The sequence below is a fragment of the Plodia interpunctella genome, chromosome 2, assembly GCF_027563975.2.
Source record: "Plodia interpunctella isolate USDA-ARS_2022_Savannah chromosome 2, ilPloInte3.2, whole genome shotgun sequence".
Classification (NCBI taxonomy): domain Eukaryota; kingdom Metazoa; phylum Arthropoda; class Insecta; order Lepidoptera; family Pyralidae; genus Plodia; species Plodia interpunctella.
Genome location: NC_071295.1, coordinates 3,127,670 through 3,151,033, shown reverse-complemented (window position 1 = coordinate 3,151,033; position 23,364 = coordinate 3,127,670). Strand labels below are relative to the sequence as shown.

General features: G+C 33.8%; 2 protein-coding genes across 8 annotated transcripts in view; one reads left to right on the top strand and one right to left on the bottom strand.

Moving 5' to 3' along the window:
• Positions 1-23,364, bottom strand: part of kcc (kazachoc) — a 214,378-nt gene that overhangs the window by 146,077 nt on the left and 44,937 nt on the right. The window lies entirely within an intron of this gene.
• Positions 272-6,167, top strand: LOC128681322 (monocarboxylate transporter 6-like). 2 transcript variants are annotated; one of them, XM_053765097.2, is made up of 8 exons: positions 272-492; positions 813-939; positions 1,083-1,487; positions 1,560-1,668; positions 1,978-2,125; positions 3,136-3,280; positions 3,891-4,082; positions 5,995-6,167. In XM_053765097.2, the coding sequence occupies exons 1-8, from the start codon at positions 391-393 to the stop codon at positions 6,105-6,107; spliced, it is 1,341 nt and encodes a 446-aa protein (XP_053621072.1). In that variant the 5' UTR covers positions 272-390; the 3' UTR covers positions 6,108-6,167. The 2 variants fall into 2 exon arrangements, with proteins under 2 accessions (XP_053621072.1, XP_053621083.1); XM_053765108.2 differs by lacking the exon at positions 813-939 and having other exon boundaries at positions 346-492.

The following is a 23,364-nucleotide window of genomic DNA, read 5'->3' as shown; positions in this document are numbered from 1 at the left end:
GATGTGAAGAGTCTCACTGTAACATATATATTAGGGCTGCCTACAAAGACTTCTTACAGTAGAATAATACCTAAGTTTATTTACACAACACCAATAATGTTCGGGATGAAAGAAAATAAATGAATTGTAAGTAGTTACAAAATTCAAAACGAGTGAAACAATATCTGCTCTTGTAATACACAAGAAAGAAAATGTTGAATTAGTTCAAAATACCTTGTAAACAGGGTCTAAATACGAGAGAAATTCGCACAAATCTTTTGCGCGGCACAATCTGTTGATGACCCTATCACAGTCAATATTACTCCTATCCGACATGACACAAACATTTGTCTCGTTGAAGTAACTCAGTCACAATAGTCATACAATTTATATCAGACGTGTTCATAGGAAATGGATAATAAAAGTGTGGATAATGTGAACAAAAGTGTTACACAAAATGTGGATAAAGATAGCTGGGGCTATGTAGTTTGTTTTGGAACTATCATATGTTTTGTAAGTATTATTTTTAACAAATGAGGTATTTATAGCGAGAGTCTGAGCAAAGTTGTTGTGTTTGCACAATGTTTACGACTTCTTTTGCCTATCATTATCATTTCTTTATCTAGTTCATGGGACTAACTAAATGAAAGTATCACGCGCAGTCCATATACAATTGTATAAATATTTTATGTTGATTCTTATAGTACTTACTTGTATCATGCGGATTGTGCCAATATTCTTTTATCTGAAATTGAGAACTATACTATATTTCCAATAGATGCTTTTTTATCAATTAGTCCCATTATATAACAGCCTATTGTTCAAATTTTCAGATCGCTGGAATAGGCCATATAAATTCCTTCGGTCTGATATACAATGACTTCATAATCTCTACAAACTCTACAGCCAAATCATTAACTACAGCCCATGGCGTTTTTGCTATCATGCTTGCCATTGGAGGTATGTACGAGTACCTATAAATGTGCTTTGAATATTTACAGATCCAATTTTTTGACGATTCGTTTCATACAACACGCCAGGAAAACTACTAAAAATGAAACGACTTAACGAATGCCTACAAAACCAATTTTATTTTGTTTCAGGAATAATTCTTAATATATTATCTAAAAATATGCCATTACAAGTTGGTGGCTTCATTGGAGCTGTTTTGTTGTCCATGGGATCTTTCTCCACGGTATTTATATCAAATACCAATCAACTACCGTTCACATTTGGGACCCTGCAAGGGATTGGCTTCGGCATGATTGTACCAGTCTGTTACTCAACTCTGAATTACTATTTCGTGAAAAAGAGGACCACTGTAATGAGTATGTGTAAAGCTATACAAGGAGTCATACTGATGTGGTATCCGCAGATAATAAAGAACATTATATCTGTATATGGCTTCCGAGGAACTCTATTTATCATAAGTGGAATAACCTTACACACGTTTCCTGGAATATTGGCAATGAAAATGCAATGTGGAATGAAACCTAAAAACAAATCAAGTACTGATCTGTCTTTTTCATTAATTGTTTCAGTCAAGTAGACACCGGTATGCATATCATTAAAATTTGCAGATATTGAATGTGGGAAAAATGGAGAAATTGTTGACTTGTTAAATCAGAATGAAAAGTATAGTAAAGAAGGAGACAACAACAAACGCAAGAGTATTATTAGTAAAGTCGGGTAAGATGTATACTTATTCTTAACCAAGAAAGAAACTCTCATATAATATCTCCAGAACTATATAGTTGTCCCAGATAATTATTCGAAAACACGTTTTTGCATAAATCTCATGAGCTATTTCAAAATTCCTACGAGATTCGGTTGTTCTTTTTTGAAATTCTACTTGTTTGTAATAACAAATGAATACGGATAATAATCTGATAGTATTTAACAAAAATGAGGCTAATATTTGATATAAATCATATGAAATATGATAGCTATATGATGCCTATCTAGAATACCTATAATGTATTTTGTATAAATTTTCAGGTTCATAATACAAGACCATTTGAACTTGAGAATCTTAAAAGACCCGGTCTATTGTAACATTTGCATAGGTCAGAGTTTCGTCAACTTCTCCGATGTGACCTTTTTTGTTCTACAGCCCATGTTGTTGTTCCAGTACGGCTATAGCAAGGCAAGTGTTTTTGTTTACTTCAGTTTGACAACTGCTTGTAATGTAGCGTATAGTAAGCTTGTAGATAAGTATGATTACATAGTATAAAACGAAGTCGCTTCCTGCTGTCTGAAGCTTGGACAATGACGCCTCGCTGCAAAGCCCGGTTCATCGTAACAATAAACCTGATAAATTTGAAAATTTGATTGAGATTTTGTTACTAGCTATCTGCCTGATGCCAACCTTTCTTGGGAATGTTGTCTATGAACTGCTAATGCTATTAAGAGACATATATAATGGTTAATGGTATTGAGACGAAGACTTATACGATTAAATTACATGAGTTAAACTACTGATTCAACTGTCAATTGATATAAGCGTATCAAATGGAAAATTTATCGAAATGATTTTTTATCGTTTTTACACTTCATTGTTTTTATCAATTTGTGCTCATTTTTCTCAAGAAAGATATCACGCTGTCACTTGTCTCTCTCATCTGAGCCGGCTGCTTGTAATCTATTGAACGTCGGAGCTTAGTCCTCTGTCACTTAATGTTAACTAAAAGTAGGTAAACTGACCCGGGGATCTGAGGCTCAACGGCTGAGGAAGAAACCACGAACACACTCATATGAGAATCTTGATGTCACCTAAATTGTTACGCACAAATTGAACTGAATTGAAACTGAGATTTTTCACTGTTTTATTTCATCAACATTTGCCATCCCACTCGACATTATCTGCATATTTAGGTAGGTATATAGTTTCTTTGACGCATCCTATCCATGCCTTTTTTATCGTCCTCTATTCCTGAAACGAACTAGTTTCAACTTCCTGCAGGGTAGGTGTAAGGGTAGCCTTACAGGATAGGTACTTCACCTACCCTTACGAAGTAGTTTGAACGTGTTTTTCATTGAACACTATTCGTGTTTATTGAAAAACAGGCAAACAACAATCTTGATATTGATTCCAAGTTTTTATATGTTTTATTTTTTTAAATAAAAATTTTAAGTAAACATTATGTTTCATTTCAGGCTGAAGTAGCAATGTGTATATCAATATGCGCCGGCGCAGATGTTGCTGGTCGTTTCACCCTTGCTGCAATCAGCAGTATCGCACACATCAACGTCAGATTGATATTCTACGTTACAACGTGCCTGACTTTGCTCAGTAGGTTAGGTAAGATATAACAAGTTTATTTGTTAGACAAATTAAAAAAAAAAACCCGACTTTTAATAATCATTTCGCTACTACTTTTAAACGGCTCGTATTTGATCAAGAACCTCCACATCAAAATTAGTTATCAAATAAAAAAACGCATCCAAAACAAATAAACAGCCAAATACACAGACAGATACACAGACAGATACACAGACAGATACACAGACAGATACACAGACAGATACACAGACAGACACACTTAGTGGTCAACTTATAACATCCCTCCTTTTTGCGTCGATTGTATTGTAACTTGTTGCATCAGAATACGTAGTAACAATAATAAAAAGATAAGTTTCGTTGACTCAATTAATTATCATATGGTAAATAGAAGGCTCTTATTTATCATTGAACAAGTAGCGATATTCTTCCTGTGAGATACGTAGACGAACGACTGAGCAATGGAACAGCTTCTTCTTCTTAGTTATTATAGATATACGACGCGACATCTCTTTCGGTCCCTCGCGTAATTTTTCCCTCTCTATTATCTTAATTCAATCAAATTTACTATACATATAATTATTACATCCAAACCTCAGTATTATCTATAAAATAATACAATACTTTCCAGCGATACTTCAAGTAAGAGAGTTCACCTGGGTGGCAATAGTCACGGGCACGCTGGGTGCCCTTCGGGCGTGGCTCCACGTCACCAGTCCTTTGATCGTCTCTGCCCACGTGCCTCACAATGACTTCCCCGGGGCGTACGCTCTCATGTTGCTTGCTGTTGGACTGGTCAATGTGGCTTTCGCTCCAGCTATTGGTAAGACTTACACTCTACTGACCCTTTGCGTGTGGTTACACGTCATCATTGACCCTCAAAGACTGACAGAAAACTCTCTTGAAAGTTTTACTGTCAGTTCTCAAAAACGATAAATAAATGCCAGCGTTAAAAACTGTCAAACTGTCAAACAGCTGTCAAAAGTGAATTTTACATCACGCATACAGGATATTCTCGTTTTAACCCTGTATAATAATGACTGTTTTATCTATTTGTCAAACTTTTGAACTCTGGAATAACCAGTCAATACAAGAACCGAGAGAGAGGTATATAGGTTTATTTTTTGGTTGTTGATCTATGACGAGAACAAACTACGGGTGAGTTGAACCAGTCACCTTGGACGTTGACTATGACAGGCACCCCGCCGACGTTTAGGCAAAATTGTATTTTGTGTATATCTGCGCAGATTAAAGTTAACGTCAATGTTGACTGGTGCAACCCAGTCTCCAAAGAATACACAAGAATGAAATTTTCAAAAAGGAAATCTGAACAGAGTTTTGCATGACTAATAGACGTCTGGAAACTTCCATCTGGCTGCAACTGAGGATCGTCGGAATGTCGAGAAAACTTCTCGGCGTTTAATATTCACTACTCCAACGGTAAAATTTTCATAACTCACAGTTGGAGAAACGGTCTTTTAAATTAACGTTTTAATTTAAAAAGATTTCACGTAATAAACTTGCACTACTGCAGCGAGAAAATAGTTGTTTTCTTTTTTCTTTACAAATGTGGGGCGTCCGGGAAATTTGCATAGATGGAAGCTTTAAGAGAGTTATAAAAGAGTTATTTTTTAGCGCATAACCGAAGTAACAACACTAGCAGTGTGAGAACTATTTTTTTTTTCTTTAAGCACCTAATAGATGCAGAAAACTGCATTGAATTTTCGTTTTTATAAAAATTAATTATAGTATAAGTCGACCTTAAATATAGACTAAATAACTCTAAAAATTAAATGAGAAATCAAAAGTAATTGATATCTGATTAAAATGTTACAATCTTCTTCTGACATGTCGCGACGCTCTTTCATAAAAGTACAAATTGTTCTGTGAAATTGCCCGGATTTTTCTTTGTGGATTCGATCAAGTTTTTCAATAAAAGCAATTTAATCAAGAAGTCACATGCGACTTGTCTACTGCCTAGTGGTGATAAATTATCCTTAGTCCAGGAAGAAAAGACAAAGTGGCCGGTTCTTATTGAATAAACGCGTCCACATTTATATTGCCTTAATTACTGGTTAATTAACTTGAAAACAAATCTACTTCATAAGGAATTACTAATTAAAAGGGCTATTTCAGATTAACTATGCGTCTAACTGCCAAATTTAATTGCAATCCGTCCAGTAGAATTTCCATGATATCACATAACAGATAAAATAAACATGATCGCAATTAAGCCAAAATTAGCTATTGTATAATCACGCAGTGTGTATTTTGGCTTGGTTGCATAACAAACATACATTATTGGATATATGTAATTGAGAAAACAAAATATATTTTACCAGTCCTACGGAATTCACGATAAAATAATGACTGAAGTTTTACTTCAAATTTTTTTTTTGAAGGAAAATTCGCGCGGCCCTTATAAAAGCATCATTATTTTTTCCCGTGACTTCACACGGGAAAAAACTGTGATGCTTTAATTGGAGCAGAACAAAGACAAATTTAAGACTGATTTAAAAAAATGTTTTACGTAATGAAAGTACTACGTAATTCAAGCTAAACTTGCCTAATGAAATAAAGTATCTATTCTGAAACGAAAAAAAATCTATCAGACCTAAATCTATTTAGGCTTTTCTTTCTATGTTAAAAAGATGGCCTAATTGTCGTGGTGTGTTATGGAATATTGTTATTTAATTATTTACTTGCAAGATTTCTCTACATTTTCATCATTGCAGGTATACTGAAGGACGAGTATCAAGACTACATCCCAGCATTCTACGCGCTCGCTGCTTGCTGTCTACCCTGCCTTATTTTTTGGGCAATAGAGTATAGTATTACACGAAAGTGATAATATAATAAGTATGTATAACGAAATTGCTAGAAATAAATTGTAAGTGACGTATTCAAATCATTTAATATCATTAGAATGTATAGTCCACAAACTACACATTATACACGATATATTCTGGTGGAGAACATGCCCTACTATTTTTGATCTAGATTTATGGCCCGGGCAGAAAGGGCAAACCCAAGAAATACTTGATGTCTTCGAAGATGATATGCGTGCCAATGGTCTGATAACTAGGGATACCAACAACCAAGCGAAGTGGAGACGAAAAAAAAGTAGGAAAGCGGACCCTGGGCTCCGACGCTCAACGGCTGAGGAAGAAACTGAGATATCGCTCAGACGAGCGAGATGAGAGTTTAATTATAACAAGTATTTTTCACTCAGAAGTTAATACTCATTTGGGTGGCTCAGTATTTACTTCTTTACCATCGAAAGATTTGTATGAGGCCACAGTTAATGCTTTATCAATGACGTCGTATTGATCCTTACATATGTAGCAGAGTTAACCAGCTAAGAAAGATCCCACGAATCAAATCGGGACCAAAAATACAAAAGAACTTGGTACGTTTAGTGCAAGGGTGTCTTAACCACTCAACCATCGCTTTTTGTTTACAAAACCTAGTGAAAGTACTCCAGTAAAATATTACGGTCGCTTTTTCAGAGTTACTTCAATATTGCGACTGAGACTGGAGAGCGTCATTATTAGACACGTAGATTTGTGCGTGCGCTGAACATCGATAAGCTGGTAGCGGGATGTTGTCGATATATAAATCGTATCGACTGGCTGCTACTTTGACTGGACTGGTTATTGCTAAGCGGCGCTGGGAAGCCTCAATATAAAAAAGTAAATAATACAAAATATCGAAATAATTATTCATACAAAAATTACGTGTCGAAGTAGCAATTGACTCAATCAGTGATTATAGTAACATCAAAAATGCTAACGATATTATTAGATCACTGTGTGGTTCCAGAAATATTAGCTGCATTGACTATTAAGCAGTAAAATAAAGAAGTTTTTTATATAGACAGGAGATAATGTGTTCAAATTACAATTTTAGCTAAATATTTTAATAAAGATACGTGGCTTATTAAAAAATAATATTTGATATTTTTTTAATATATTGATGTTTTACCGACGTTGCATACTTGGACCATCACTAGCTCTTCAGGAATCTTCGCTCGGCAAAGTTTTATCGACATCAATCTTGGTTGGCCATGTTTTTATAGGTTTTACTTTTTATCAGGAATCGCATTACGAAAAATTACCTTATTTCTGTGATGTAAATATCTCAATTTCTTTCTCTCTGTGTCTCAAAGTCTACTTCCTTAAATCAATATACTCGTTGCATATGTATGTCTATAAACATAATTAAAATAAATAAGCTCTGAATAACAATATCGTACAAATCAAGTTTTTTTTATCAGATTCGACAAATCGTTTGTGACTTTAATCTGGTTTAATCTAGTATTTCGAAACGATGTAATAAGCAGTTTGAACTGGATACCGATTTATGAGTCATTTTATTCGATTTTGTAGACATTCCACTTTTGAATAGTGATATATCTATTTTCACAAACCGGTCGGAGTTGCACAACATTAGCCAATGCTGGCTGTTGACTTCTAAGCACGTGAATCCTTCACAGTCAAACTGCACATATAGGTGATGTCCTGCAATCGATTCAAGTGACTACAAGTACTAAATAGAGACTTCATACATATAGACAACCTAGTTATATGTGTAAACCTACTGGTTTACACATTTACTAATATCAATATGATTTTGTGAAAGGAACTTTTAATTTCTTTTTATTTGTTGTTAGTTTTCAACATTAATTTTATGTCATTATTTATTTCAACTGGCTATAAATTGTATTATTTTGAGAAAAGGACATATTCATTACCTTTTTCCTCCATTACCCTAAGTACTTATATACCTCATGTCAATTTGTGTTAGTAAGCAAATTACACAAATTGACGGAAACTTCTTATTCGCTTTGTGTATTATGCTGGTTATAACCCACTTTACATTACAGAATCGTAATATCGACGATCGAATAATCGACCAATATTTGGGTTAAATAGGTCATAAATTGCCAGCAACAAGGAAACGGAGAAAAGATAAGAAAAATCCAAGGTCCTTGCGGTTCAGCTCAAGCTCGATTAGGAACGAAAATTTATTCATGAATTCCAATTCGAACTTAGTTTGATCGAAGACAGGAATTGAAGTCACTGCGAATTTTTATCCCAAAGACATGGACATAAATCAAATTTTATGCTATTTTTTTTTCAATTGTCGGCAACATAATAGTTTTTTCGTACATCATTTTATAATGTTCTTCTATTAAAAGTATGAATGAAAACTATTGTTATAAATGAAGATATTATTTAAGACACATTCCACGCACATGTATCTTTCTATTAATTTTAGTTTGTATACTTAGGTACTTTCGTTTTACAAACTTATTGCAAACAAACAAACCCATATTCACGGTTCCCGCGGAAATTAAAGATTATTCACGTGTCTTTCTTTTTGGGATACATATATGATAAATCCCCACATTTATAAGATTAACAGGTTAGGTGCGACAGGCCTTATGGCAAAGTAAACAAACTCTAATAGTTTTCGCTATACGAGATGCAGGCCCATCGCGCTAAGGTTTACTGGCCACTTTAAATGTAAATGTTTTTGATAAACTGTTTTGATAGGCGCCTAGTGTATTATTCATGTTGAAGAATAATTATGGGGAAATGATATTACCTACGTATCTACTCATTTTGATTATTCTCTGCTTATCTCTATAGTATGCAAAAAGCATCTCTGATTTGCAAAAAAACTAAACAGAATTTAAAAAATAGGTAATGTTGTTAAATATAAGAAAACAGTATAAAATTAATATTGAGTAATATATTTTAATATAATATATTTACCAGCTTTATCTAGAGAAAATTTTAGAGATTTACACCAGTGGAACATTGGTATAGATTTTTCATAATTTGGCCTACTGTTTTAGGTACCTAGTTAGTTTTAAATAGGTATCAAAGAGATATTATTGAACGATACTCCTATATATATATATATATATATATATGAAGCTACTAGGCAAAAAAGAGAAAGAAACTCGCATGCCCTTTGAACAACCTTTCAACCTAAACGGTGGGTACTTAAATTGATGGCAAGTCTGTATGAAAGTGACATCGCGAATGACAGGGTTGCCTCTTCGGATAATGGAGTGGTTTTTAGTGCCGCTACCAATGCGATCGTCGTCACTCAAAGGATCGACATGGACCTTGCGTGGAGCTATGTATTAGTGTATAATATATACGTTTTTTATAAAATCATAGAGTAATATGATCACAAACATAAAGTATATTTTTTGTGCAAACTTCAAGTTGACGCATTATACGACGTTCAACGCAGTAATTGTAAGCAGATTCGATGTGCGTCAACGCATGTCAGTGTCAAAACCTATAGAAAACAACGGAGCACAACGAAACTGCGATGTGCTGCGTCGTCGCAACGGGCACGGCTCAATGACATGAAATAGAAGTAGTAACTGCACGCCTATGGTCTCTATTAGGACCACTCCAGTTCCTCCCGTGGATGTCTTACGAGGCGACTTAGGGACCCATAGCCCATAGCCTAGCAGCTGATACGTAACATTAGCATTCCTAAGAATAGTAGATGTCGTCGAGCAGACGGCTGTGATTGAATCTTTAAAATTGGGTTTATTTTTCACGCTACACTTTGGTTTCACAGCCCTAAATGCAATTATAACACGTGAAGATGAAAAAGAGAGATATATTAAATAGTTCCTTAAACACAACACCTTATACAGAGTGATTTTTTATATATTGACATTATTTTATCTACATGCTCAGTCCATGGTACTTACTGAACAACTTTTCGTATGGAAACAATCTTAAAATCGCAAAAATAAATCAACTGATCCATACATTTTCCACAAGTAAGGTATTAAATTTTGTATTGAACAGCTGCTTTTTTTTCGCGATTTCGGAGTTCCTCCCATACCATAAAGTTGTTCAGAATCATGGACTGAGCATGTAGACAAAATATTGCCAATGTATAAAAAATCATGCTATATAGAACCTAGTGTTCCAAGAATCTTTCTACAATTTTCCCCCATCAAAATATACAATTGTAGAAAATATAACACTCCGGGCCGTACGGCCGAGAAAAATTATGATCTCCCCGTGATGCTGAGAATCCGAGATAATCTGCGCGGTCTATTGTACAAGTTTCACGTTTCAGACGGCAAGAGATTCAGGACGTAATCTCGAATATGGAATGTTTATGTAAAACCTCGTACGTGTGGACGAAATTAATATTGATCGAACTGGATTTGGTTCTTAGGGAGAAAACAATGTCTACTTAAGATTTAAAACCGTGACACTATTATAAAAAAAAAATGTTTTATTATTATTTCAATTAAAATAGGAGTTTGAAGAGTAAATACAAAGATCGATATTGTTAGAACGGCATTTCATTTTGAAAAGCAAAAATAACGCTTGAGAATCTATACTTATATACTATTTTTATAAAGAGGTAAGCATTTATGAGTTTGTATGTTTGAGGCACCCGCCTCGAGCTCCGAAACTACCCAATCGATTTCAAATATTCTTTCGCCATTAGAAAGGTACATTATCCAAGATTGCTGTAGGTTATATTTTATCTCAAAATTCCCACGGCAGCGAAGCCCCGGGCAATATCTAGTCATTAATAATTTAAAATTTGACGTGAAAAAAAGCCTGTCTTTCTTTGATGAATACACGCTTTAACTTTGATAAATTCTCCAAAAACTAATTTTGAACCCTGGACTACCCAAGACCTCTGATGAAGTTCAAGTTCATTTGAAGCAGGTCACAACCTTGGGCTCAGTAAAACCGCGACTCGCGCTTAGCCGGCTAGGACATGTCTAGCCCGGGCGCGCTGTATCGACCCACCCTTAGCTTCTGAAAAACGCGACTGGCAAATACGTAACCTAGAAAATTGAACCATATGTAATTGGAATACGGAAGCCTATTATTTTTACATCTGAATAATGAATTTAAAATAATGCACAATGGTCCACTTAGTTTATTAGTAGGTAATATCCTTTGTTCTTTGTTAATTAACGTCTTTCATGGCTGCGGTTATAAGTCAGCAAGCAAATTTCCGACTAGATAATGATGTATAATTCCTGTGCAATAAAGATTTTCCATTTCTTTTTTTTGATCGGGTGACTACTTTATGAAGAAGCCAGTATTCGGAGGAAAAATCTAGGTATGTACCTATATCAAATTCTTGCGTTACTGAGTAACTGACAGAACGACAGACAACGCACAGCCGAAACTACTGGGCGTAGAAAGCTGAAATTTGGTGTGCAGGTTCCTAGGACAATGTAGAGGAGCACTAAGAAGGGATTTCCTGAAATAAGAACGGATTTTTACACATATACGAAGTTGTGGGCAAAAACTACTATACTATATAATGAAAGGCTACACTAGTCTTTCATTGTATAGCTTTCCTAGTTTTAGAAACTCTATTTTAGTATTTCAAATCCAGTTATCCTGCTTTCTAACTTCTAACTAAACTCTGTTTCGCGACTCTTATTGGCTCTATCTATGCCGTATAGACGTGTCACTGTATCTGTATCATATATTATAAATATTGGCGTTTAATTTGATTATAATTGCGTAATATTACTACTTAAATGGTAGCTATATTATTGGCTTACGCGATGTTATAATGAATTGGTCTCAAAATAGTATCCACAGCCACAAAACTGTTAAGAAAGTTTATTTTTTAACATTATAATTGTAAAATTGTTGAAGCATACCTTAAATTTTTTTTTCAGTTGTCGCGTAAACAGAAACTTTACTTGTAAGTCGCATCAAAAGAACATTTTATCAAAAGGAAACCCAATTTGTCCTCAAAATAACCGAAATGAAATAAAAGAAACAATAAATAAACCATAAAATTGGGGATGGACGGGTCTCGTCAATGGGGAGGGCTTAGTAGATATAAAATATTCGCGAAAAGGACGTATATCCCACGCCGCTGATGACCAATGAACAAACATTTTCCGTTTTCCAAGAAAATGGTTTTTTCAAAAGAATCGTAAGTAAACAGTATACTTAAGTACCTATAATTAATTCTAAGTATTTTTATTTCTTTATTAATTAAATGTAAAAGGTGAACCACGTCTTGGGCTTTTTACACCAGTCAATCGACTGATCGAGTAGTCTATAAACTAAGGATAAAAAGTATTGCCTTTCAATACTGTGCCTAAATAATTTAAAATCATTAACTTATTTATTTGAATTATGCCAACTAACTGAATTAATACAAGTTGATGGACTCGCATGTTGATATCATTACTGATAAAGCCTACAAAAGTCTTGGTTTTATAAAACGACTTAGTACTCCCTTTAGTAACCTAACCAGTATCAAGGTACTATATAATGCCTATGTTCGTAGTACACTTGAGTATGCTAGCAGTATTTGGTACCCTCAATATGTTACTTACATTAATCAAGTTGAACGTATTCAGAAGAAGTTCGTTCTTTATCTTAATTATAAGTCTCGCAATAGTTTCGATAGTTACGAGGACGGATGTAAACATTACAATATAACTACTCTCAGTAATAGACGTATTATCTCCGATATGATGTTGTTACATGACATTGTCAGGGGCGGTCTTGATTCCTCTGATCTACTTCAACAGATTGGATTTTTGGTGCCATCTCGCCTGACATTCCGACATCGTAGATTGTTTCACGTGCCCTTTCATACCATTAAATATGCAGGAAATTCTATATTAACAAGAATTGTAGATACGTACAATAAGTTTTTTTCAAATTTGGACATATTTTTATTAACAAAATCTAAGTTCAAATGCGAAATTTTTAAACAAATAACAACGGATAGCGAGCGAATGCAATAGAATGTGCATGTACATAATCATTGTGTTCCATTTTATTCTGCTAATTATATTATAATGGAATCTACAATGTGCGTGAGAGTGTATGTACATGTACATTCATTTTTATAATTATTGTTTTTATTGCAGCGTGTTGCTTGTGCATGGGGAGGGGTAACAACCTTTCCCTATGCATAGGTAACGTGTTGCATGATTTTTGTTTCTCATCTTTAATAATTTTCCATACAGTATGTATACTAACATGTTTATCGGCGTCCTCCAGGAAGCCGCGAAATTATGTGAAGATTTACGTGTGTGTATTAGTTCACTCTTCTAATGGTCAGATTTAAATATGTGTATAATTTCAAAATTCCCATTTGCTTATAATTTTATCCAGTATAATCTCACTTTAGTAATACCACCTTGCTGACCTAATATATCTAGCTTTATATAATCTTACCTTTAGCTTTTATCCTATCGAATTCTGTAATTGGCCTTTCTTTCTTATAATTTTGTTTTAAGCATAGTAATTACTAAATGTAACGCTGTTGAATTCGTAAATAAATAAAATAAAAAATAAATAATACATAATATCCACAAAGGGTATAAATACATTTTTACTATTTGAATGGCGAATGTGAATAGTAGTGACATCTTCCTTATTTCTCACTTAACACATATTAGCGCCATCTAGCGAGATACATTAAAATTAGCAAAGCGCAGAATACAGAAAAGTGGGTTCAGAATTTTCCCAACGTCCCTCAGAAATGAAATGAAAATGCTTTCACAATTTTCCTGTAGATGGCGGAAATAGGAATAATCATAATTGCAAATAGATAATTTGTCATTGAAAATAAAATATTGTACATTACAACAGAGATTCAAATATGTTTAGTTCTAACATGTCATTTGTAACTTTTTGAATTATTATGTTTGTGTTTAACAAAATATTATGTTTGTGAATATCTAATTTCTAAATAAATTATTGGGCTTTTGTTAGAAAAACTACATAGGTACTTAATTATGTTAGAAAAAATATAGTTTATTTTGTTAAAAGAAAGCACTACAAATACATTACGACGACATTGTGCTGGCATGAAATCAAAGGCGAATCATCAAAATAAAAATTTTCGTGAACGCGCCTGAAGCCTGTGCCTGAGTGCCTGGAATTAAAACGAAAAGAAAGAGAGTTTATACTAAGAAGCACTTATTTTATTATTTAATACCTAATAGACTAGATATCGAGAAATGGATTGGATTATTTTCAAACGACCTCGACACCGCCCCTGACCACTGAGATATATTCATTGTAGATCGGCCCCTGACTTTTTAATTAACCTATCAGACTCACAGGTCTAGTTCACTGTTCAAGGCCATTGAAAATTGAAAAGCTCTGCAATAATGGAATTTGCTTCATTATATTTCTAATAATATCAAGAAAGAGTTTAAACCTCTCATGCTTCATGGTTGAAATGTATATCTATTATTATAAAGAGGTAAGCGATTGTAAGTTTGTATGTTTCAGGCGAGTAATCTCCGAAACTACAGAACCGATTTCAAAAATTCTTTCACCATTAGAAAGATAGATTATGCAAGATTGCTATAGGCTATATTTTATCTCAAAATTCCCACGGGAGCCTCCCTTCTTCCGGATATATTCAGAGATACGAAATTCACCCGAATTTCACCCTTCACGGTTACAGAAAAGTCCATGAAAGCCCGCGACTTCGTACTCGTGTAATGAATTTCATCTCAGTAGATATCCCTATACTTATTATTCTTTCGCACTTGATATTTTAATCTTAATACAGAAGAAGCATGTAACTGATAGATATACAATAAATATATTGAATAGTATGATATTCACTTTCTCAAAAACTTACATAAAATGTACACAAAATATAAAAATTGAGGGTAGTATCCACACAGTATCCAAACGCACAAGATCGCAAATTGTTGATAATAAAATTTCAGACGGCGGCGGCGCTCTTGAACTGCCGCGAGTAGCCGCGACATGTTGCCCCTGACCGAACTCTGGATAAATTTGTCCTAGACTCGATTTTGACGATCAATATTATAGAGTTCGGAGCTCTAGGCAGAGATTACTAACTAGTTCTAAATTAGTAACATTTTTCGATTAACTGATTAAAATATCTTCTCGGCGAGTGTTCGGAATTCCTGAAATACATAGAAATTCTCTAGCTTAGGCCCCCATCCCTAGCTTAACCTAGGTCTAATTTCTGAATAAATGATTTAAATTTGGATTTCATCTTGACTCTTATCATGGTATCATTAATTATTTTAGTACAGTCAACAGCACATCAAATACTCTGCATGACTCTCTATGGCGCGGTAATAGCGGCGAGTTTGCAACGAATTTGCGTAGGCTGACGTGCTGTTGACTGTACACGCCATATAACACGCCATGCCTCATTTTCAAATTTTTCTCTCGCGGCTCTACTGGTAGAAATTTCTGTAGAATTATGCAATAAGTTTGTAGGTATTTATTAATTTTATTTTTAAGAATGCAATTTCTTTTAAACTTTTATCTGTCTTTCATTTTGTCTGTATGTTTGCGATGTGGTTTTCACAGTTATAGCAGATGGCCTAACTAAAAATCTGATATAGGTTTCTTCGCGATAAATTGCTTAGAAGCCAAGATATTGACAAAAATAAGTTATAAGCATAAGTAATAAACGCGGGCGAAGCCGCGGGCAAAAGCTAGTTTTAAATAAAATTATCAGTTTCGATAAGTGTAATGTAACATTGTTATAAAATAGTTTTAGTTCTGTATTCTAGTAACTTAAACTAACTACAGACTGTGCCAATTTCGTAAATTATGTGCTTAAATTGTGTTTTATTATATACATTTATTAGTGTATACATCGTTATTTCATTGAAGATATTATAATTTATTTATTTTTCATACATAGGTGACGTATATAAAATCATAATTTAATATACTAACACGAAATTGTTCGAGCGCGGAAACAATGAGCACGCTAAATAATTTCAAATTTGTATGGAAATGAGTGATTTATAAGAAGATGCCTCTATTATTTTGTTTAATAATAGAAAGTTTTCTCAGAATATTCCGAGAGCGCTTGCTTGAACAAAAGCTCTTTGTTAAATGTGACGGGGGAAAAAATCAAACTTGTGCCTACACAGTGAACGTAAAAACATACTTTAAAAATATTCAAATAGGAATATTTGCAGAAAAACGCAAAGTACCCTATTTTGCTATAGGTCAGTCGCGCGCCAGTTAAAATCAACGTTAAATTTGACCGTGCATCTCACCCTTATTTTTCCTTTCTTTGTTCTAGTTTTTCCATTTATATAGAAATAGGGTCGTAGGTACTTGAATTTGGTTAGTTCACGGGGTATTATAATCTTTCATTCACTTTACTTAAATTTACTCAACTGAATTGTTATCAGTTGAGTACATAGAATACAACATTTCCAAAATAAATAATCGGTGAAATAAGAACGAAAAATTTCGACTTTCCATACTAAGTTCTGCGAATTTGTATCGGAGGCCAAAACTTCGTCATATTTTGGTATCGGATTTCTTTGGGTACCGACTCAGTTTCATCATCCTTGTTATCAAGATTATATATAAAATAGTATTTTTGAAATTAAATAAAAGATTTAATTTCAGACTAAGTCCATTTACGAGTATATGTTATTATATTATTTTGAAAAGTGGAATAATCATTATTCTGTGAAATAATTAATATAATAAAGCGGTACACACATGCCGTAAACTTGTAAATATATATACCTCATTCTATTTGTGTTGATGTTAAAAAAAAACTGCAGTGAATACAACCCTGTCTAGAACACACCACTCCAGAGCCTTCCGCCATTACTGACGTCAAATTGTCATTTCCTGTGTCATTAAGTTTCCATAAATCTTGGCTCAGACTTTAAAGGGACCAGATGTCCCAGGGTTGTTTAACTGAGCATTTAATGGCAATAATCTTTGCGTAATTTATCAAATCCTATTGTACAATCTGTGCATACCTCGAGTGACGGATTTCAATTTAAAGTTAGGTCAGACCACTTTATAGTTTAGCTTGTGTTACCTGAAACAAAGATAAATCGTATTAACATAAAATATTGTATAGAAATATATGATAAAAATTATTACATATATGCCTTAGATCGGTGACATGTAGGGTGAGTTGCACTGTCATAAGGACAGCCGCGCGCCGGTTAAAATTATCATTATAACATATTATATTCCGTGTCAATTTCAACCTTGACGTTGGCAAAATCATCGTTTTGTCGAACGATGGAGCCACGAAATTAAAAAAAAAAAAAAGAAAATTTGACGGATTTCTTAAAAATAAGGTTGGACAACTCAATCTCTCTCTATTTTTAAGAAATAGCATAGATAAATGTAGATGGTCAAGCGCGGTTTAGCGTTAGTCAAAATCGATAGTTGTTTTTTAACATAATATAAAAAAAAAGGAAAAAACAACGTGAAAATGTTTCGTAATGCTTGTAATAAGTTTAGATCCGCTATCCTACCCTTCACCCAGGAGGGTTAAGAGACTTCATTTGGGAGGGTTAAATTATATCTTTAGGTCATAAGTAAATTTTATTTTTGGTGCACTAATAAATCGATTTTCATTTAATGTTATTATGCCAAAATCCATTGGGACATAAAAAGATTTTTTTTTGTGATCGATTGATGATGACGAGGGATCCATAATCGAAAACAAAATAAATCTACACTCTACTATTATAAATGAGAAAATATGTTTGATTGTCCTTCTTTTACGTCAAAAAATAATTCTCAATCCTGTGCTCCGTAGCATTTGATAGAGAATTTTTTTGGTGTGGAGATGGTTTGAGATCTATACAGTAACAGAGGTTACTTTTCGCCGCGGCCAAAGCTACGAGCAATGGCTACTATTTATATAAATTAAAGACGTTTTGTCTTACTGATCTAGAAGGACCACTAAAGATACAGGCTAACCCTTATAGACGATATCAGTAAAACCCGAATGAAACTTCAGAAGCTCATCTCTCGTAGTACAAGGCGTTTAATCCCAAGTCTGACCCCGTTAAGCTGATGGATCAGGTCTGGACGCCGATGATTGATGGCCCCAACTATATTTTGCGGGTCTATCTTATTTCTCTTATCTTATATCTTATCTTGTCTTTGATGGGAAGCGAATTGGATAGCCTGTGCAGCTTACGTGAATAGTAAGCGTAGTTCGTGAGATATTGAAGTAACCAATAATGTTAAATGAGTATCTTTGCAATGCAATATCATTTAGTATACTCTTTTTTATATCAAGTATAATAGGAAATATCTTATATATTATCATCATTTGCTGATTTGCCTTGGGCTACCTGGATGATGCCTGACAGACTGCGAACCTAAGTAGGCTGATGCAATTCAGTCCAGGTGGGGATTCATTTACAGTTTTTTTTTATTATTTTATTTATAAAAATACTACAATAAAATTTACCCAGTCCAAAAACCACGAAGGTTTGTCTGGAGTGCATATGTATCTATGTTCAATTATAAATTACCATGGAACTAGTAGGTACTCCGAACAGAACTTACTAAATCCATGTAAATTACTTACTGAAATTACGTTAGTATACTTAATCTTATAACATAACAGAGTGTTAGTAGCATTAAAATAACATAATACAATGTTTTGACTAAATAAAACAGTTGACATAACTCGTGCGAATATGGATCGCCTAGTTTCTTGCTCCCCCTCTGCCCTAAGACGACATGCAATCGGGACACGGTGTAATGTTGGCCACCAATAAGATAGTTGCCGTGGTGCAGTGTAGCATCTGTCTAGGAAAATATAATCGAAGAGCTTCGTCACGCGAAGAAGAAAATATGCTGATATGTTTGATTTTAATACTCAATTGTTATTATGATGGAACCAATCGATGGATTGTATTTCGTATTAAAAAAGTTTTTTATTTTATATTTCTATTTGCAGCTTAGCTTTACCTTGAATATTAATCCATATCGTATTTTTTTATAACTCAAATTATTTAAGTTTGCGTGACAGGTACAGTAATGGTTACAATGATCTAGACCTGAGAATTAGGTCTAGGTAAGGTAATGCCAATAGGCCAAATTTATATTAAAAATATCAACATTAATAGAAAAATGGGTTCGGTATGAAATTTGTACCGTGGGCATCGGCTAGTTTGTTTCTAAAAAGTCTTTAGTAAAGACATGGGAAAATTACTAATGATGCGTTTAGTTTTGTTTCGAAAACTTTAACACGTGCCCTATCAAACACAAGGCTGAACAAAGTTTGCTAACATTGCTTAAGGCTAATTCGTAGTACATTATAAATAAATATGAGTACCTAAGTAAGATCCCCTGTACTTGGCCAATCTGCCAGTTTGGAACATGAACAGGGGGACGATTCTATATGCTAACCTTAAGTCAAAGTCGTATATCAATGGTTTAACAAAAACAACTCTTATTTGTACGTGCAATTAGGGCTATTATAATAAAGGCTCTGAGACACGATTATGACTTAACGTTAGCAGAATTGACGCACACAAGTAGGCAAAGCGCCAAACTGATAACTTTTGGACATGAACATTGCTCGGGGCATTTCAGTGTAACGCCTGTCTGTACTGTATACATGTGTTGTAATATGTGGACACTAGTATTAAATTTCAAACATCCTTTTTGTCTGCTAATATTTATTATTTAACATATACACATAAATACAATAAAGATACTGATATGAGAGTAAGCACAAAGGTGCGGCTTACTTCAGATGTTTTTTGTTCCAACCCGTGAGATGTTCAAAAGAAAGTTATAAAATGAAATGTTACAGAAAAATATATGTTGAAAATATGAAATTTTCATTATTGTTAACACATAATATATATGTTCTTTCAAGGAGCTTTTAATTTGTAAATTTAATTCATATAAGGTACTACACGTACTTACGTACTTCATAAAATAATTATGAAAAAAATATAATTTCTCTAAAAGAAACTATTTAGATGTCGGCAAGATAACCTGATTAATAACTGTTGTTAGCTGTTAGTAGTTTTCTTTGTAGTTTGAGTGAAAGCCTTAATTAGGTACCTCTTGTATGTTTTTATACTATCCTGGTACAAACAGATTTGTTAACTAATAATATAACCTAAAAATCTGAAATAAGCAATCTGGAATCCTACATCAGAGATTACATGTGATTTTTAGCATGCATCTGCTTGAAATGAGCTGATGATTTCCAAACGACACATATTTTACAAACATGGCTAAGATAACTCTCGATTTAATCCTCTTTCAACAAAAAAAAAAAATCTTAGATGAAAATTGTTTGATGAAAAAGTTCAGCCATTTGGCTGCTTTGATGCCATGGACAGACATACAGATACACAGACACGTTAAAGCTATAACTCTTTTTTTGTCGTCGATGGTTAAAAATAAGAAAAAAATGCCCTAACCTAAATATAGACTTAATAACAGCATGCTCGTTTTTCCTTTGAACAAAATAATTACTATATCCATAACAGACTACACTCGTAATTAAATAAAAGCTGACTATATTTCCATTCGCACACGATAATTAAAATCTCATTTATCATACGCCGCCAGTGATACAGATCTGCATATTTGATATCGACATAATTCAACTACCATTTGGCCAAAACGAAGTGCCACTATAATGGTATAGGCGAATAGGAAATCGTTTTTCAATCTATTGCGAGCTATTTCATGCATATATTGAACTGTATAATTCATATTATAATCAGATAGTTTTTGTATAACGTTCATAAAATAACAACAAAACAAAAAAATGAAGAACGGAATGAAAATAAGGAAAGGTACCGATGTCACAAAATGTCAGATATAGCCTAATTTTAAGATTATTTTCAAAAATACTAATTCTATATTTCTTATTACAGTTATTTAGCTGCGCTTCTAGATTCTTCTGTATTTGTGTCCAACAGATCCACGAAACAAACTTAGGGTGAGTTGTAAAGTTAACTTTGACGTTGACTTTAACCTATGCGCGCCTCCATTAGACAAAATGACGAACATGGCGTGTTTCTGTGCCGATTAAAGTTAACTCAACTGAGCCAACTCTCCGGCCGTTGAGTTGTCAATTAATTTATTTTTATGTGGTATGGATATCAACAGCAATTAATTAGTGTGTGTTAGTGTCAAAGCACAATCTCAACCCGCCATATTGGTTTTGGCGCAATTCCTGTCCACGGGTCAGTGAGCATTTGTATAGCAATGGTTATTACATTATTAGTTATCTAATGAATGTTTCATGGAAATAAACGGATGCGAAAAATGACAGTTTTCTACTCTTTGGTTTTGGAGCAGTGATTGTCCAGTGGTAAGATAAAAAGTTTATCGAAAGATTCTTCCTTTTCGAGTGTATTAACACTGAATTACTTATTTGAATCCTAATAGTGCTTCTTTGTATTTATAGGCACATAATTTGTAGGTACACCAATCTCATTTATGTAAAGTCATTTTCATTTATTACTTGCTTTATGAAGAAAAATATCGTGTCACACTAATTGACTCGCAAGTAAGATACTCATGAAAGTCATGTCAAATGCCTTTAGGCTAATAAAATCTGGCTCGATAAGAGAGTAAAGAGTTTTCTACCCAAGCTGACGTATAGACTATCCCACAAACTAGATCTTTTTTGATAAGTCTAAGAAAAGAGGATGATCGCTCCCCAAATCAAAAAACCATATGACAACTATACAATATTGCGAAACAGTTCGCTGAAATTACACGGATTCGATATACATTGCTGGTTTTACATTGCGAAAAATAATAGCTCTCTCATACTAACTACGCAATGATTTCGTCGACATCTGTCCGAGTTCTGCGATAGTGTGTAGCCGGGTAGAGCATTGCATACAACTATGATTTAAAACAATTATTTTTGTTTTTATAACTGCTTTTCTGCAGAATAATATAGAAAAGCATTTCTCAGAACACCGCGACTGGCTTGTTTTCTAAGAAAATTGTTACAAGTATAAGTTATTACTACAGTATCGATTTATTGTTATGTAGCATTGTTATTATAAGTAGTTACTTGGATGGAGTAGAAAGTAGGAACTAGTATTGGCTGGAATATATTTCTATAGAGATACTTTTAGAGCTTGTAGAAAAGCAAAATAATTACGGGAGTCTTTATGGGACAAATAGAAGCTAAAACAATTTTATTTACTTTTGCAAAAAATACTGGATAGGATTAGATGCGGTTTTCACAATTGTATAGTTCATAAGTCAAAATCTGGTACAGTACAGATTTCATCGTGATACGTTGCTTAGAATCCGAGACATTGACAATAATAAATTATGAGCACGAAATAAACGCGAGCGAAACCGCAGGCAAAAGTTAGTAAAAAATAAATTATAAAAAAAATAATTCATGGGAATAAAATACAATTTTATATGGAAAAACTCTTCTCTTAAATATTCACATCCGTGTTAGACTTGGACTAGACCAACTAGACTAGATTAAATAGCCCTTGGAAAAACGAATCGAACCTTGGTTTTCCTTTTATCCAAATAAAAATAAAAAGCCTTATTTCAACTATTGATAATAAATTGAACATAGCTCGACATCCGACCCCAAAAGAATCGAGTTATTCCGTTCAGCGCACCGATTCAAATAGCTTATGTACTTGAATAGCACCTGGGTGAATTTCATGAGCTTTTGAACGCCGCGTGTAGCGTTTCACTAGTGTCCGACATTTTATTTAAATAATCATTTTTAAAAATTAAATTTTACAAAATTTTTTACTAGTACTTTACATTTTTATAAAATAGGATAATTAAATTGATTACTGTGTGTGTATGGTACAATTTAATAAACATTAATGACAGCCCGCGGCGGTGTTCAATACGCTCGTCAGTCGCCCTCCTTTCTTTTAATACAGTTCCACAGGCGTCGAACAGGTTGCCCAACTTTAACGAATTCTGTATACATTGCTAGTTTTTCGATAAATAAAAGTACTCATACTATGATAACTACGCAATGTTCACGCAGTCGCGTCGGCATGTATCTGTGTTCGGTGGCAGTGTGGAGGTAGCAATAGACTTGACGAGATATTGAACAATATTTTTCATTACTCTATATATCGATATATCTTTAATACATCACTAACTAGGTACTTTGTACTCTAAGACGAAAACACTTTAAATTTCTCTCGACACCTGAAAACTATGAATTGGTGCTAAACGAATATCCTAGGAATTGAAGTAGGTGTTATAGAAATCGGAGCACTGTACGGAATGTACACGAGAATCGCCGAATCACGGGGTACAATTGAGTTTCTAGCC